Source organism: Squalius cephalus, assembly GCF_949319135.1.
Source record: "Squalius cephalus genome assembly, chromosome: 24".
NCBI lineage: Eukaryota > Metazoa > Chordata > Actinopteri > Cypriniformes > Leuciscidae > Squalius > Squalius cephalus.
Window position 1 is genome coordinate 8,967,967 of NC_137145.1, and position 16,329 is coordinate 8,984,295.

The 16,329-nt window shown below is 36.9% G+C and overlaps 2 protein-coding genes across 3 annotated transcripts in view; both read right to left on the minus strand.

Annotated features, from left to right (window-relative positions):
* Positions 1-9,196, minus strand: part of nf1b (neurofibromin 1b) — a 58,716-nt gene extending 49,520 nt beyond the window's left edge. The window contains exons 1-9 of the mRNA XM_079860588.1: positions 8,873-9,196; positions 4,888-5,031; positions 4,201-4,284; positions 3,862-4,052; positions 3,674-3,780; positions 3,509-3,576; positions 2,713-2,788; positions 2,469-2,626; positions 1,791-1,964 (exon numbers count right to left, since the gene is read on the minus strand). Of these exons, the coding sequence (XP_079716714.1) occupies positions 1,791-1,964; positions 2,469-2,626; positions 2,713-2,788; positions 3,509-3,576; positions 3,674-3,780; positions 3,862-4,052; positions 4,201-4,284; positions 4,888-5,031; positions 8,873-8,932 (1,062 nt within the window). The 5' untranslated portion in view covers positions 8,933-9,196. The remainder of the gene's footprint in view (positions 1-1,790; positions 1,965-2,468; positions 2,627-2,712; positions 2,789-3,508; positions 3,577-3,673; positions 3,781-3,861; positions 4,053-4,200; positions 4,285-4,887; positions 5,032-8,872) is intronic.
* A 2,374-nt stretch (positions 9,197-11,570) lies between these two features.
* The window catches only part of ksr1a (kinase suppressor of ras 1a), a gene marked incomplete at its 3' end in the record, with an annotated part of 33,346 nt that continues 28,587 nt past the window's right edge, over positions 11,571-16,329 (minus strand). The window contains exons 19-20 of one of the 2 annotated variants that reach the window (XM_079861074.1): positions 15,286-15,419; positions 11,571-12,519 (exon numbers count right to left, since the gene is read on the minus strand). In XM_079861074.1, the coding sequence (XP_079717200.1) occupies positions 12,513-12,519; positions 15,286-15,419 (141 nt within the window). Of the gene's footprint in view, positions 12,520-15,272; positions 15,420-16,329 lie in introns of those variants that run through there. The other variant, XM_079861073.1, reaches the window with a different exon arrangement.

A 16,329-nucleotide genomic window follows, 5' to 3' on the forward strand; every position in this document is an offset into this window, starting at 1 on the left:
TTTAAGTCCTGCCTGTGACATTTCCCAAACTCCATTCCCCTTCTTATTGCTTAAGCCAGGGGTGTCCAATCCTGCTCTTGGAGGGTCACTGTCCTGCAAAGTTTAGCTCCAACCCCAGTTAAACACACCTAAACCAGCTCATCAAGGTCTCACTAGGCAAACTAGACTTAAGCCTACTGTCTCTGCAATATATCTGTATCTGATATGCAAAGGCTTCTAAATGATCAACATGATTAACTGCATCATATGTTTTGCTCCTACAATAAAAACTACTGAGCTTCGAGCATAAAACTAAGGGGCCGTTTACACGACACCGTTTTCTAAAACTAAAAACATAAAACTTTTTATGCGTTTTGACATATTATTGAGAGATATAGAAACTGATTTTCATATACATGTGTAAGTAGTCTCCTATAAAGATTTTTACTGATTTACAAGCTATTATAATTTCATCTTACTTTTTAGCCAAATAAATATCAGCAACTGCACCAAATTGCATATTTTTGCTCAGTTTCTTTGGACCTCTGAATCTAATTTTTCTCCTTGAGTATGAGCACCTTATTCTCCTATAACATACTATATGGGCCATAAACTCCTGAGGTGTCAAATACGAAACTCAACAAAAACACATATGCAAACTATATTTTTTATGTATAAATATATATTTATTTTTTAGAGATTCAATAAATCTTTTTTTTTTCCAGATGTCCTGTTACTTTATCCACTACAGTAAAAGACCTGGGTGTTATACTAGATCGCAACTTGTCTTTCGAAAATAATATTTCATATGTTACAAGAACAGCCTTTTTCCACCTTAGAAACATTGCTAAGCTACGTAATATGCTATCTGTTTCTGATGCAGAAAAGTTAGTTCATGCATTCATGACCTCTAGACTAGATTACTGTAATGCTTTATTAGCTGGTTGTCCTGCATCCTCAATAAACAAGCTACAGTTAGTCCAAAATGCAGCTGCTAGAGTTCTTACTAAGTCAAAAAAATATGATCATATAACACCAATTTTATCATCTCTACACTGGTTACCTATTAAGTTCCGTATCAACTACAAAGTATTACTAATGACCTATAAAGCCCTAAATGGTTTAGCTCCTGGGTATTTAACGGAACTTCTATCGCCCTACAATCCATCGCGCTCTTTAAGATCACTAAATTCGAGGCTTCTGGTCATTCCTAGGATATCTAAGTCCACTAAAGGAGGGAGGGCGTTTTCACATTTAGCTCCTAAACTCTGGAATGGCCTTCCTGATATTGTTCGAGGCTCAGACTCGCTGTCCCAGTTTAAAACTAGATTAAAGACGCATCTCTTTAGCCAAGCATTCACATAATACTTACCTTTTATACTACAGTTAAATCGGATCAAATGCATTAATATTATGAACAGCAGCTACGCTAATTATTTCCCATCTGCTTATCTGTTGTTATCTCGGGACATTAGTTCGTCAGCTCCAGTTTGTATCCAGCCTCTCATGGAAACTTCAGATGCCCCAACACCCGTGAAAAGACGACTCGACGCCGTCGATATGTTATGCCCTAAATTAATACTTGATTAACTAACTGTATTTTTCTATGTACATTTCTGAAATGCACTTTCTGTAAAGCTGCTTTGAAACAATATGTATTGTGAAAAGCGCTATACAAATAAATTTGAATTGAATTGAATTGAATAAACTGTTTTATTTAAAAAAATATATTTTTTTCTGACTATATTTCATATGTCAAGTTTACAAAGTTAATAATTCTCTGATCATACAAGAGCCATATTTGTCCATACCTTCAGATCCATGACAATGGACTGCACCAGCAGGAAGATAACAGAGTGATCCTCCCAGTTGATATACGTGGACGCTTTGCACAGTTTAACGCAGGCGATGGCTGCGCTCTCTGTCAGCTGTTTGCTTCCACCGTGACCAGTCAAGGCTTTCCGTAGATTCTCCAAAAACTGTTTCTACAGGGAGAAAACAACAGCACATTAATAGTTTAGGAAGAATCTAATTATGGTTACTGGTCTAATATTAATTTGACAAAAAGTATGGCCATCAAACTGTTTATAAACTGTTAACTATGTGATGTAGCTGTCTAATTTGAGCATGTGTGTGAGAGAGGGTGTGTGTACATGTTTTTACTATATTAGTGAGGCTCAAATTCCTGATATGGCTTTTGTCTGTGGCTTATATAATGCTATATATGTATGTGTGTGTGTGTTCATAAATAAAATAAAATAAATAACATTCATTAATTCACATTTATTTCTATAGCATAAAATGTGCCATAGAAATGAAAATAACCTAAATCATTTGAAGGTGACTAAATTTACTTTACTTTTTAAATTTGCTTAACACAATACTACAATATAATTGCATATTTAATCTGTCTACCAGTGGGTATTATAATTTAAGAACAATAAAAATCAAGAGAAGATCTTCACAAGTTCATGTTTTTTTATACTTGCCTTGTTGTATTTAGAGTCATCTGACGTGTCTCTGGACATGTCTTGTGTGATGTTAGGACAGAGGATGAGGAGGATGATCTGCAGAGGCCAAACAGCTGCTTTCCTCTTCGTACTCTCAGCAAAACTATCCACTAGATCAAACAGCTTCTCAGCACAGTCTAAAAGACACACACATCAGATTCACACATCCTCTCCAAAGCATATTGTTATGGTACAGTTACAGTGAGTTTTTCAGTGGACGCACCAGCCATGTCCGCCTGAGGCCTCTGGTACAGTCTGGTGAATTCATCAGGATAATTCTCCACCCAGTTCCAGAACGCCTACAAATGCAATCGATTTTTTATTTTTATTTTTTAAAAACACATTGCAGATGTTTGCTGCACTGAGACAGGACAACACTAGGTGGCAGCAGAGTGAATTTCATACAAACACCACCAAATCATAAAAAACACAGAACATAAACATTTAAACAAAACATTTAAAGGTGCAGAAGTGATTTCTGAAAAACACTTGATATCTGAAATCAACCCAAACAAACACACCCCTCCCTTCATTGCTCCGCCCCAAAAATGCACACTTTTTTGTCCAGTGATATTCCTCTGACCATTTCTCTTTTGTAATGTCTCTCTTTCTATAGTCTATCTTCAAATCTCCCTCTTGCTCACTCTCTCTCCTCCATCATGAGTGGACACGCCCCCTGCTGCTGATTGGCTACAAGTGTGTTGTGGCGCTCTGTTTGATCCACTTCCGACAGCGTTTCTCAGAAATCGCTTACTGTACCTTTAATTCTATTAATGTGAGAAATGTATTCATGTATCAGGTGACAGGAGTAGCAGTTCGGACCATAATAATAATGCATAAATTATAATACTCGTTTTAACATTTATATTGTTATTAAGGCAATAAATGCAATTCTTTATAATATAATAATAAAATAAAATAACACAATTTAAAATAGTAATTATATTGTTATTAAAGAGTCACATTGCTGCAATGTGTTTTCATATGTTAATAATGATAATAATAATAATTCCACCTACCTTCTCTAAATTGTAAATGACACTCAACTGGGCTGGCTTCTTCAAGGTTTTAAATTTGAACACAGTTTCTGCAAGGAGAAAAGATTTACTCTAACTATTTGACTTTTTTTTCCTGCTGCCTATAATATTTTATAGTATTAGAGCTTGAGTTTGAGTCTATCAAACCTTGCAGTAGGCGTTTGAGTTTACAACAGTCCACGTTGATGTACTGGATAAGCTCGATGTCATGCACGTCTACGTTATCCTCAGAGCAGACGGTCAGCTCCTGCAACCTGCAGAGAACCAGACAGACAGAAGTCAGAAAGATCAAATCCATTACGGATACATTCATTCCTTCATCCAGTCACAAGCACCTGGTGGAGATGCGGCTGAAGACAGCGCTGAAATTACTGCAGCTCAGAGAGAACAGAACCCCACAGGCTGAGTTCCTCAGCTCAGCTGCGTGCTGGTTTCCCTCACGGAACGTGTGGATGAAATGACAGATCTCGGGTAATAACTGCTTCACGAGCATCGTCTCGTCAAGACGCATGCTGTCCTTTGGTTGCTAATAGAGAAAGAGACATTTATGGGATTCATCAACAGCTAGATGTGCTTCTCAGAACCTCAAAATGATGTTGAAAAAGCAATAATGGCACAACAGTGACAGATCACGGAGATGAGACACAATGAAAGGGTCTGCAGCCGTCTCTCACCCCTGCCAGGCATTTCTCTAGTGTGTCCATGATGATAAGCTGGGAGAGGTAAAGGTTCTTCTCCGCAGTATCCCCAAATATTCGCTGTAAGAGAGAGAGATGACAAACTAAGCGAGAGAGAGATCCCCAAATTCTCTGCCATAGAACTCCAGCTAACAGAAACATCTTCGACAGTCTAACAAACGCTCACAGTATCTCTGGCCTCAATATTTTTTCAATAGCCGTCATAAATACATGGAATAATGTTGATATATAGGATCAATAAAGATATAAGAAAATAACAAAAAAAATTCTGAAGAATCATGTGTCACTGAAGAAATAATGGATGCAGAAAATTCAGCTTTAACATCACAGGAATAAATTACATTTTAAAATAAATCAAAACAGAAAACAATTCTTTTAACTTGTAATAATGTTTTCCAATATTACTGTTTTACTGTATGTTTTTTTGACACCAAACACCGACTTTTGAACGGTAATGTACATTTTATAAAATATTTAGTGCTGTCAAATCGATTAATCGCTTCTAACATAAAAGTTTGTTTGCATAATATGTGTGTGTATATATTGTTAAATTTATATATATCATATATATGTCTATATATATATATGTCTATATATATACACATATATATATATATATATATATAGTCTGTTTGTAAATGTTTATTGTGTGTATGTACTCACCATGTTATTGACGTTCTTCAGTATGTTGGTGAGTCCACTGATGACCAGGGAGAATTTGTACCTGGAGATGTTGATCAGACATTCCTTATTGTGTTCTGTGCTGATTTTAGTGTGTGTGTTCTGCAAGCCGACTTTCACAGGAAGCTAAAAACAAACAAACATGCACAGTTAGACTGTGTTCATGAACAAACATGCATTCGGAATGTGTTTGTGTTCACAAACTGGAGGAGAGATATCAGAGTGAATAGTGACTTTTAATCACACAAAACTATCAATGGCCTCCGAAGATTTGCAATACACTGCATGCGTCATATGAACCACTTTTAATGGTTGTCTTTTTTGTAATTTTGGAGCTTGACAGTCCAGTCACCATTTCTTTCATTATAAATGGTCAAAAGTTTGGAATCATTTTTTGAAAGAAGTCTGCTCACCAAGTCTGCATTTATTTAATCAAAAATACAGTAAAAACAGTAATACTGTTAATTATTATTAAAATAAATCTATTTTAATATATTTCAAAATGTAATTTATTCCTGTAAAGGCAAAAAAAGGATTCACTAAATTGATTCAAATGAAAGTAAAGACATTATTAATATCAAATAAATGCTGTTCTTTTGAACTTTCCATCTATCAAAGAATTCTGAAAAGTTTACACAAAAAATTAAGCAGCAAAAACTGTTTTCAACATTGATAATAGTAAGACCCATTATTAATAATTGAGCAGCAATCATGATTGATAATAATTGACACTAAATAAGCATATTACAAAGATTTCTGAAGGATCATCTGACACTGAAGACTGGAGTAACGATGCTGGAAATTCAGGTTTCCATCACAAGAATAAAATTAAAGAATACATTTAATACAATAACAGAATAGATTAAAATATATTAAAAAAGTATCTGAATAAATATCAAAATAAATATCTGAATTTTTGATCAAATAAATGCAACCTTGGTGAGCAGAAGAGACTTCTTTTAAAACATAATTATTCCAAACTTTTGACCTCCAGTGTATGTAAAAGAGTAGCCAGGATATTCTTCAAACATTCACATGAGAGTGAGCAAATGATGACAGAATCATTTAGAAGGTGAAAATATTTCTTTAATCAATATGAAAAAGGTGCTTGCTGGGATACAACAAAGCAAACACTATAGCAAAAATCTCGATTTCAAAGAGCAAGTCTGGAACTTGCTAAAAACCAATCGGTGGCACAAAATCTCTTTTTGGGATTATCCAGAGGTTAGGCTTAGCATCGCTAAACACCCCTAATCTCCGCTGAACCTCAATCAAACTGCAATGATCCCAACAGCCCACAAGCCACCCTTGACCCCTTCAACAAGACCCCTCCGTCTCCACCTGTTGGCTGAACACCCTCTGAAACTCTCAAACACTCTGATCTGTGTGTATATACTGTACGCCACCTAATCTGGTATTTAGCAACCAAAAGTAATAAGGCTAATTTAGCTAAGACTCATGGAAAGACCGTTTTCAAAAGCGTTTGTTGTTGCAGTACCGTTAGCAACCATTGGGGGGCAGAAACAACTGAAGTACCTTCTAAACTGATATATTTTTCATGTGTTGCCAGTTTAACCTGCTCATAAACATCATATTTCTCCTGAATCTCACAGACTTATGCTCTCAAAGAGACAGTTCACCCCACAACGTAAATGCTGTCAACATTGACCCACAACTTTTTGAAGAAAATCCTACCAGAAACTCCATTAAGTCATATGGGTTTGAAACAACATGAGGATGAGTAAATAATGACACGATATCTTTTCAAAACGACATCATTCTGTTTCAAAGATGGCAGTCTGTTAAGTCTGTCAATGTTTATTTGGTGTCTAGTCGAATTTTAGTCAAAGACTTCAAGACATGATGTAACACGTTAAAACATTGTACACACAGAGGCCAAACTACCAAAATAAGATGAAACATACTAGTTTAACCATTCACAGGCTTTCACCTATCTGTGGTAAACAATGGGTTATATTTCTAACTTAAAACTTGTTTCATAAGTACGACTGCAGGTTTGAACCAGTAGAATCCACACTAAAGAGGGAGAGTCATCATTGCATAAGATACTACAGCTATCACACTTAACACCACACAACATACCTCACTGAAACCATCTGAAGTAACTTAATAACTCTGAAGAGATATTAAACTGACGAATCAGCTTTTAAAATGAGAAAGTGAAGCTGTGTGGATCAATCAAGGGTCAGCAATGAGGTTGGTTCACTTGTGGGACACAAAATATGTAAAGTATGAACATATACACAACATAAAGTATAAAAAGCAGTATGAACGCTAACCTTCATCTCACACGATGTGATGACGTTCCTGGAGCAACAAAACAGGACATGTTCAAGCAATCTTAGCCGTAATTCGACCCTCTATAGCTAACGTATGTCAACAAGACATCTGTTTCATACATGCATTTTTATCTGGAAGATTTTGTAGTGTTTGTTCAGCATTAAAATAGTCCCTGACTTATGAATTAACCTTACTCACATGTTTTTGTGACATTTACTATTTAGTATGCATGGAATACACTGTTTTTATGATATTTGTACAATGTTTAGACAAAAAAATCGACCAAATGTTAAACTATCGAAATTTACTTCCTGCTCGTTTTGTGATGCTTTGTCCAAAACTATAAGTAAGAATTGTTCTCTTTAAGCAAGAATTGAATTTGTATTTAGGTACAATCTCAAAGTCTATTATAAGAGAGCAATCAAAACATCTAGAAAATGTATCATGTGTGACAAAATTTCTTCATATTTTTCATCCTCATGTGTGCCCTCTCCTTTTTTCACTTCTTCTTTTCTTACTCTTTTAGGTTAAAGTCACCATGAAATCAAAATTCTTGTTTTTTATGGAATACTGCAGTAGTCATGTGCTATCAAATTACCTTCCCCTCCCTCTTGCAGTGACATCTCTTCTCTAATGACATGTTTACTGGCGCGAGGGCGGGGCAAGCTGTCACTCACATGACATCACAGCAATAGCAAACCACAATGATCGAATAATCAAATCAATTCCTGATGGACAAAATCAAGTCCCAGAATAAAATTGTTCTTGTATGAGAAGCCTTTTCATTCGCTTGCTATCGCGACTTTAGTTTCATGCCGACATTAATTCGGATTGTTATTCTTCTCACCTTCTCAAACTTTTTATGCGTTTTGCCCATTTAATTACACAACAACTGAAAACATAAACTTGTTTCAAAGTGCTAGTTTTTGAAAACGATACCGTTATTATAATCTCTGTGTAAACTACAAAAACACGAATTTGTGAAAACGGTGAAGTCATGCGCATGCGTATTACGTGTTCAGGCGTACAGTTTTTCTATACAAAGTGACATCGCCATCTACTGGCCTGACATGAGTAATACAGCGTTTTTAATTTTTTTCGCGGATCTGTGTGAAGGGGATCGATTTGACGTAGTCGTCTGTACACAAACAACACAAAGGAAAAACTTTGCTATTTTTACTACATCGTTGTCGTGTAAATAAAATGTGATTAAGGTTATGGTGGTCAAATTTTGGCTTGAGGGGCACATAGTCCAAGGACAGTGATTGGTCAATAAGATGTATTTCCAATCGTTGCTCTCTGATTTTTTCTAATGATTTTTTTTTATAATAACTGGTTGACAGGCACGCAACTCTAAACCTAAAATCAGTGGTCAGTGATTGGTTGAAAGGAAAGATTTCCAAAATGAACCCTTGCCCTCTGATTTTAGGTTAGTAGGGGTTGTTTAGGTTTAGGGTTGACAAGAATGTGGTTCCAGGTTTAGAAAAGGATCCTGAGCAACATGTCCTGCTAGATTAGTCCCGTCCCATGGCTTTAACGTTGTTAAGGGACATAAACATGACAGCATCAGAATGAGTTTCTGCACGGATGCGCTGCGGCGGCGGCAGCTGCGTAAATGCGCATCCGTGCAGACGAAGCGTTCAGAGATGTTTAGATGAGCTCTGACCTGCTCGTCGAATCGGGTGATGACGGCCTGGACCCACTCCACGGGCTTCTGCGCCGCCATGGCCGCTCACGCCTGCACCTCCGCCACTGATGATGATGAAGATGATGATGATGAAGTGGAGGAGGAGGAGGAGGAGGAGGAGAGGACGCCTTTTCCGCGGTCCGCGACCCCTGCGCTCCTCGATCCGTGCCGCGCTGAGGGCCGAACGAGGGGCGGCTTGGTATTCGGTCTGGTCGGTGTCAGAAACAGCAGCATGCCGCCATGACAGTGCCGGAAGTTTGAATCCTCAGATCCAGCGAAGCAGCAGCAGCACAGCGGTGCAGATGAGAGATGAGAACACGAGTGCGCATGCGCCAGCAGAGGGAGAGAGAGAGAGAGAGAGAGAGAGAGAGAGAGAGAGAGATTGTGTATTTATGTATTTTATTATTTTTATATATGTATACATATTTATATGTTTATATGTTATTAAATTCTATTTTTTTTAATAAAACTATAGGCCTCCTATAAATACTATGGTATTGCCATGACTATTGTTTATAATAAGAATAACATTGGACGTGAAATTAATTAAGAGAGAAAAAAATTATACCATAAAATTCATTATTCATTAAAACTGAGACTAAAATTCAGAGAGAGAGAGAGAGAGAGAGAGAGAGAGAGAGAGAGAGAGAGAGCAGTCACAAACCAGAAAATGACTATTTTATTATACATATTCATATAGTTTTTTAGCTCTAAATCTAACAACCCCTCATTTCACACTTTCTGAGCAATGTTTTTATAGGACCTAATCCGCAAATATACACAATAAGTAAACAAATAATAATGTAACATGAAGCTTGTGCGTGACATTTCTTTTTTTATGTTAAAAATAAAGTAAATGTTAAATAAAGCCACTTTATAGGTCTAAACTTGGAAAGTAAAATATATTTTAGTTTGTGTAAAAGCAAACACTCCAAGTCTCTTCTTTCCAGTCACATGCTGTAAAGGAAACAGATTCACGAATCTGGGGAAATGCAGAGAGAGAGAGAGAGAGAGAGAGAGAGAGAGAGAGCAGAAGAAAGAGCAGCTTGTTGCAGGCAGTGCGAGGCGCTGTGTGAGTAAAACTCAAAGAGATGCCGGAAACAGCATGGTCGATGCAGAACAGTGAATGCTCTCAGACACAGAGAAATTAGAAGCTGCCTCGAGACACAAAGCAAACCTTTGTGAAGAGCCCTGAAGCTCAAACCTCCACAGTGGAAACAGTGAATGGACAGTTTCTCAAGAGTCTCCAGATCTAGTAGTCATGGTATTCACAAGAATATGGACTGCTGGCAACAAGCTGCTGGGTTCACAGGGTTTTTGACAGTTCATTTACTCACTGACAGTTGAATGCCCTGAAATAGGCTAAACATGCAAAACTCACTGCTCTTGAATGATAGGCCATATTAATTAATAAATAAAAACAAAATGGTCTTTATTTATTAATCAGTATATAAAACTGCAGGGTTAGAAATAGAATAGAAACCCAGGGAGTTCTGTGACTGTCACCGAATCTGTTTTTTTTATGTATATCAATGGCAGAACGGTCTTAAACTGATAGTTGCATAAAATTCTGAATATATGCTTGGTTACAGTCTTGAAAGAGGAAAATCCTTTTTAAAGAGCTATCAAAGCAACTTTTTAAAGAATATGTGCAAAGGCAAGGGCTTCACTATGCTAGTTAAGTTGTGTGAACCAGTGCATTGGTACACTTGACCCCGTTTCCAGTTATGGAATGGACTTCCTGCAGTGAGACAGTGTAACACTGACCCCTAGAGGTCATTACTGGCATAAACACTGTCTGTTTTCCCCCGCAAATAAAGTCTCCAACGACACGAGTTATTTTCATCGTTATAAATGTATATAAAACTGTCCAAATTAACTTATGGTTATGTGTTTACAATGACAGTCTCTGAGGCAATTGTTGTATATTTGTCCACCATTCCCCACTAAATTGTAGATTAGTGTTATATTTCATGTAGGATGTTGAAACACAAACGTTGTTTTCATGTTTTATGGGGACTTTTCATAGACAGGACTTTTATACTGTACAAACTGTATATCTTATCCCCTTACACTAACTTTACCCATCACAGAAAACTTTCTACATTTTCAAAAAACATCACTTAATATGATTTATAAGCTGTATTCCTGATGGGGACCAAAAAATGTCCCCAAAAGGACAAGGATTTTGGATATTGCCATCTTTGTGGGGACATTTTGTCCCCATAATGTAGGGTTTACAACATGGACAACTTGTGTACTTCAACTTTAAGCACATTCTGTGTCTACTGCGATATGAGAAACAATTTAGACTTATCCCATTTCATCCCGCCTGACATCACATCACAAGTCTCTGCAAATCCCCGGGATGGGATCCTTTTCAAAAATGTCTAACGTGTATAGATCTGAACACAGTCACGTGACAAGCTCGATTTTATTGTCTTTCAAGGATGAGAACAGACACTGTGTACAGTAGCCACATGCAATACAAAAATATGACTGTACATGACATGTATCGACCCATTCTAAAAAAAGTTTCCATGTTTGTTTGTTGTTGTTTTTTTGCTTTTTTTTTTTTTTTACATGAAAAAATATAAAGAATATTTACATCTGGGATAGCACAGCAGTACCTATTCAAAATGTCATGATGTACAGTATATATATATTTATTTATATTTATATAAAATGTCCATATAAATATTAAAAGAATTCTGTTAATTGAATGTACAATAAATAAACCATATTTATACATAAATATTTGACATTGTCATTGATATTTCCAAACCACAAAGTCCAGTCTTTCACAAAACAAACAAACACGCACCCTTCCACATACACAACGTTACAAACACGCACGTTACACACAAACACACATGAGAGTTCATGTTTACACAACTTATGGAACACTGTTCTGCTGGGTTCATCGAAATCTCACTTTAATGCAAGCGTTCAGCATCTTCGCAGTGGAAAATCAGGACCTATAGTCTGGTGAGAAGATGCACATGCTTCTCTTTGGCTCATTTTCGCAATCTGTACTCAGAAATGGCCCTTCAATAACCCACACCACATTTTGTTAGAACCTCACAGCTCAATCATTTTTCATCAAGAACATTATCTTTTGCGAAACAAAACGTCTACTATCGGACAGCATGGAGAAGGAGTGACAACTAAAGGTGTGTTAGTATGAACCAGGCGAGCCAATCAGAGACAGAATCAGCGCATGTCACACAGGACTAAGAGGCACCAAGAGAGAGAGAGATAGAGAGAGAGAGAGAGAACAAGGAGAAGGAGAACATCTTCATTGCAGTGTCATTGAATCCTCCGAATCTGACAGGAAATGCGTCACGTGATGTCACAAACCGGAGCAGGATGGGAAGAGAGAACCAGTCGCACACTCCGAAAATAATAGTAGGAATAGGAATTTTAAAAAGGCAAAGCGTTTTCATTTTACGCGTCGCCACGGCGGTCCCCCATCCCACCACCCGCAGAACCAAAGAGAGATAGAGACGGAACAGCAGGCGATGTTAGTTTGTAAGTCCAGAAGAGGTCAGGCTTTCAGCAGGCATGCAAGGCAGGGCCAGGAATTGTGTTTTGCATTGCTCATGTTTCAGGCACGTGGCTACAACCTACGACAACAAGAAATAAACGATAGACAAAAAAAGAAAGAAGCAGATTAGAGAGAGAAAGCAATAGTTCTAGAGTTATGAATTTACAGTAGGAGAGGAAATCAGCAGTAGGACAGAATTTGATAAAGTATGCTGGAGGGTACCAGGGGGTCCAGGTTTGGCTCCATGGAGGGGATTTACAAGAATAAACTACATAGCATTTGGCTAGTCATCTGCTTTCAAGATGGCAGCTACACTGATGGACCACCTTTATATACACAATACAACAGATTACAGATATGACTGGAGTCTCCATATAAAACAAGAAAGCTTCATTTTAAGTGGAAATACATTACTTAAAGGAATAGTTCACTTAAAGGTACAATATGCAAGAATTTTTGCCGCTAGAGGGCGCTACATTCCAAACAACAACAACGGCGTAGCTTGATGACGATGTGAATGAGCGTGGAATGATGGGAACTGTCGTTTTAAACTCCACCGTGGATGTAAATCAGTCAGACGGGAATCGAAAAATCATTTTCATGGATGAGGCTAAGTTCTATTTTTATAATGACATGCTTTCTGTGGCGAGAGGGGCGTGTTATGACATTCTATATAGATCAGTGGGTTCAGCGCGGTCTGTAATGAGAGAGAGAAGAGACGAGCAAGTAGGTCATGTGCAAATGACGAACACCTGTGTCTTATTGCTGTGATCCGCGTGGAGAGACCGCTTATAAGCCGCGCGCTGGAACGAGAGAGAGACTGGAGAGAAAATTGGACGCAGAGAAAGAAAACCGGTGGATCCGAGCTCTCATTTTTGAACTGTTTTGTGCCGTCAGGGTTGCCACGGTGAATGCGCGTTGTGCACGACTTTTGTTTGTTTTGCTTTATTTTAATAAAGTACCAGTCACGCTGACCCCTGTCTTCTTCCTTCCTGACTCTTGAACCTCATCACACTTTTATTTCATTCAAATGAATTAACCGCAAGAAAAGTAAGGTTTAATACTAAATTGGTTATCATAGATGTTACTGTATGTCGAATTCATTGTTGTGATATTTTACGTCGCAGTTTTACGTGTTCTAAACAATTGTTGTAAAAGTACATTCGAACATACCCACATCATTTGCCAAAATACTGATTAATCTTTGTGTATAACACATGCTATATTTATATACATGGCCATAAACACCAGACGTGATAAACAATGTCAATAAACACAAACCTAAAGCAATAATACTTCCCTTACATAAACATAACTATTACCGAATGCTACATTTGGAAAATATAAAAATTAAGCATGCTTTGTCGACAGAACCAGCTGCAATCAGTAAAGAATAATTGTGTTCCATAACGACTGCAAGAAACAAGCTAACGTTTGTTGCTTGATAGACGCTACAACTACAACTTCCGCATTTGTCCAGGACTCCACGCAGTACGAGCGGAAACCGAGGGTAACGCGGATATGATGCAATTGACTGGCGACTCCCAGCTCCCCCCTGCTCTAACGCCCCGTTTCCTTGGTTAAAATCGCAATTTTCTCACGATTTAAAAATAGTTGGAAACATTTGGGATATTGTAAGTAATCAACTTAACAAAATATATAACACTGGCCTTGAGATTATGGGATATTTTAATGCAAAATTCTTACATATTGTACCTTTAAAATGAAAATTCTGTCATCAGTTACTCACCCTCAAGTTTTTCAAACCTGTATGAATTTCTTTCTTCTGCTGAACACAAAGGAAGATATTTTGAAGAATGTCGTCAACCAAACAGTTGATGGATCAACACTTTGACATTCTTCTAAATATCTTCCTTTGTGTTCAGCAGAAGAAAGAATTTCATACAGGTTTGAAACAACTTGAGGGTGAGTAAATAATTTTAAGTCAACTATTCCTTTAATGCACTTTTAGGATTAATAAGGAATGTGGGAAAGTATTATATAATATATATATATATAATATGATTATTATTATTAGCTGGCCATCCATCCAGGGTGTTTCACAGTTTCCCTGTCACGCTACATAGGACAAGCGGTTTAAAGGACGGATGGATGGATGGATGGAAGGATTATTATTATTGTTGTAATTAATTATTATGAATAATAATAATAATTAGTATTGTTATTTAAATAATATTGTATCAGACGTCCCACCCAACAAAAACTCATTTCCAGGAGATGACAACAACCCCCCTATAATTGTTAATATAAAAAATAGATATATTATGAGCTAATTTAGTCATTCGCGTAAGATGCCTAACATGCGTTTCTTCATTCTTCATTCTATTCGTGGGCTGGAAGTGTAAGTTATGAAGTTGAGCATGACGAAAAAAAGAGTTGAGGGTCTCTTAAAAATCTGAACACAAGTGGTTACAGAAGATGCATTTGAAACACGTGATAATACCAGGTGTTACGGTAATGTGTCTTGGCTGACCACTTGTGATCGGGTTCACCGAAAACACGTTGAAACAGGCTTTCTGTCTCGCTTGCTCGATTTCCGGGATATTGTATTTAATTTGCAGGCGTCAGGGAGCCGCTATCAATATGCGGGAGACTCCTGGACCTTCCGGGAGAGGTGGGATGTCTGTTTTATGATTATGGATTGATTTTTTGCTGATAAAAAATACTGAATTGAACAAGATAAAAATACTCCTAGTGAAGAGAAGACCAGGCAGGAAGTAACCAACCAAACAACACTTATGAAGTGTGTTGTCGTTTCTGCAGACTGTGCAGGTTTCACCTGTTTGTCCTCTTTTGACAGTGTGCCACATTCTAGGATACATACTCTGCAGACTTCCAGAAGTGCCCCGGGTGAGAAAGACGGCGGTTGAGTTTGGGCAGTTTCTCCAGCATGTCGGCCACCTGTGTGAATGTGGGCCGATTACGGGAGTCATATGACCAGCAGGCAGACAGAATCTCCTGTGGGACAGACAGGAATTGAGCAGTCATGGGTTTTACAAGGAAAACTTCTGGGATACCTCATTTTGTATCCTTTGTGGCTCACAGAGCGCTGTTGTAACATGAAATTAAATATAAATAATTGATCAAACACAGAACTATTTTCACAAGGGTTAGCAAGAGACAAGATTATGAATGTTAAACTAAATGTGACATGTTTGGTTTTGTGTTTCAATGTTATTTGATGCGGTTTACTAATCGCTGTCAGAGTAAGCTATAGTCAGTTCAAATGAGAGGGCTGAAGGGTGATATATAAAATATTATAGATTATTTATAAAAAAAAACAAAGTAATGTCAAATCAATCTTATCCTTCATTAAGAAGAAACTATGAAATCATGAAAGTGATTCTTTCATGATTCAATCATGAAAATTAACCTCAGTGATATTTTGCACTGATTGACACATTCAGGCAAAAAAAATATTTTTGATATTATTCTGTGATATATGTTATTCTCTCTCTCTTTTTTTTTTTTTTTTGTCAGCTTTTTTTTTGTTGTATTAATCGAATTAATTGTATTCATCTGACTGATCAAGTTTCCTTGAGCTGTGGAAAGACACCAAATAACTAACTACATACATAAATAAAAAAATTAAAAAATTATAAATAATAAAAAAAATGTAATAAGAATAATAAAACAATTTGTATTATTGTATAATATTATTTTTAAACAATGTAATTATTAATTGCTTTCATTTATTACTTATTACTTAATTATAATATGTTAATGACTATAATGATTAATTATTATAATATATTATTATTCTTTGTCCCATATGGTCTAGCTGTTACATAACCTTATTTTCATCCAGGCAGCCTGGGTTCGAGTCTTGGCGTGGAAAGTGATGTGGAGTCACAATTTCACTGCATCC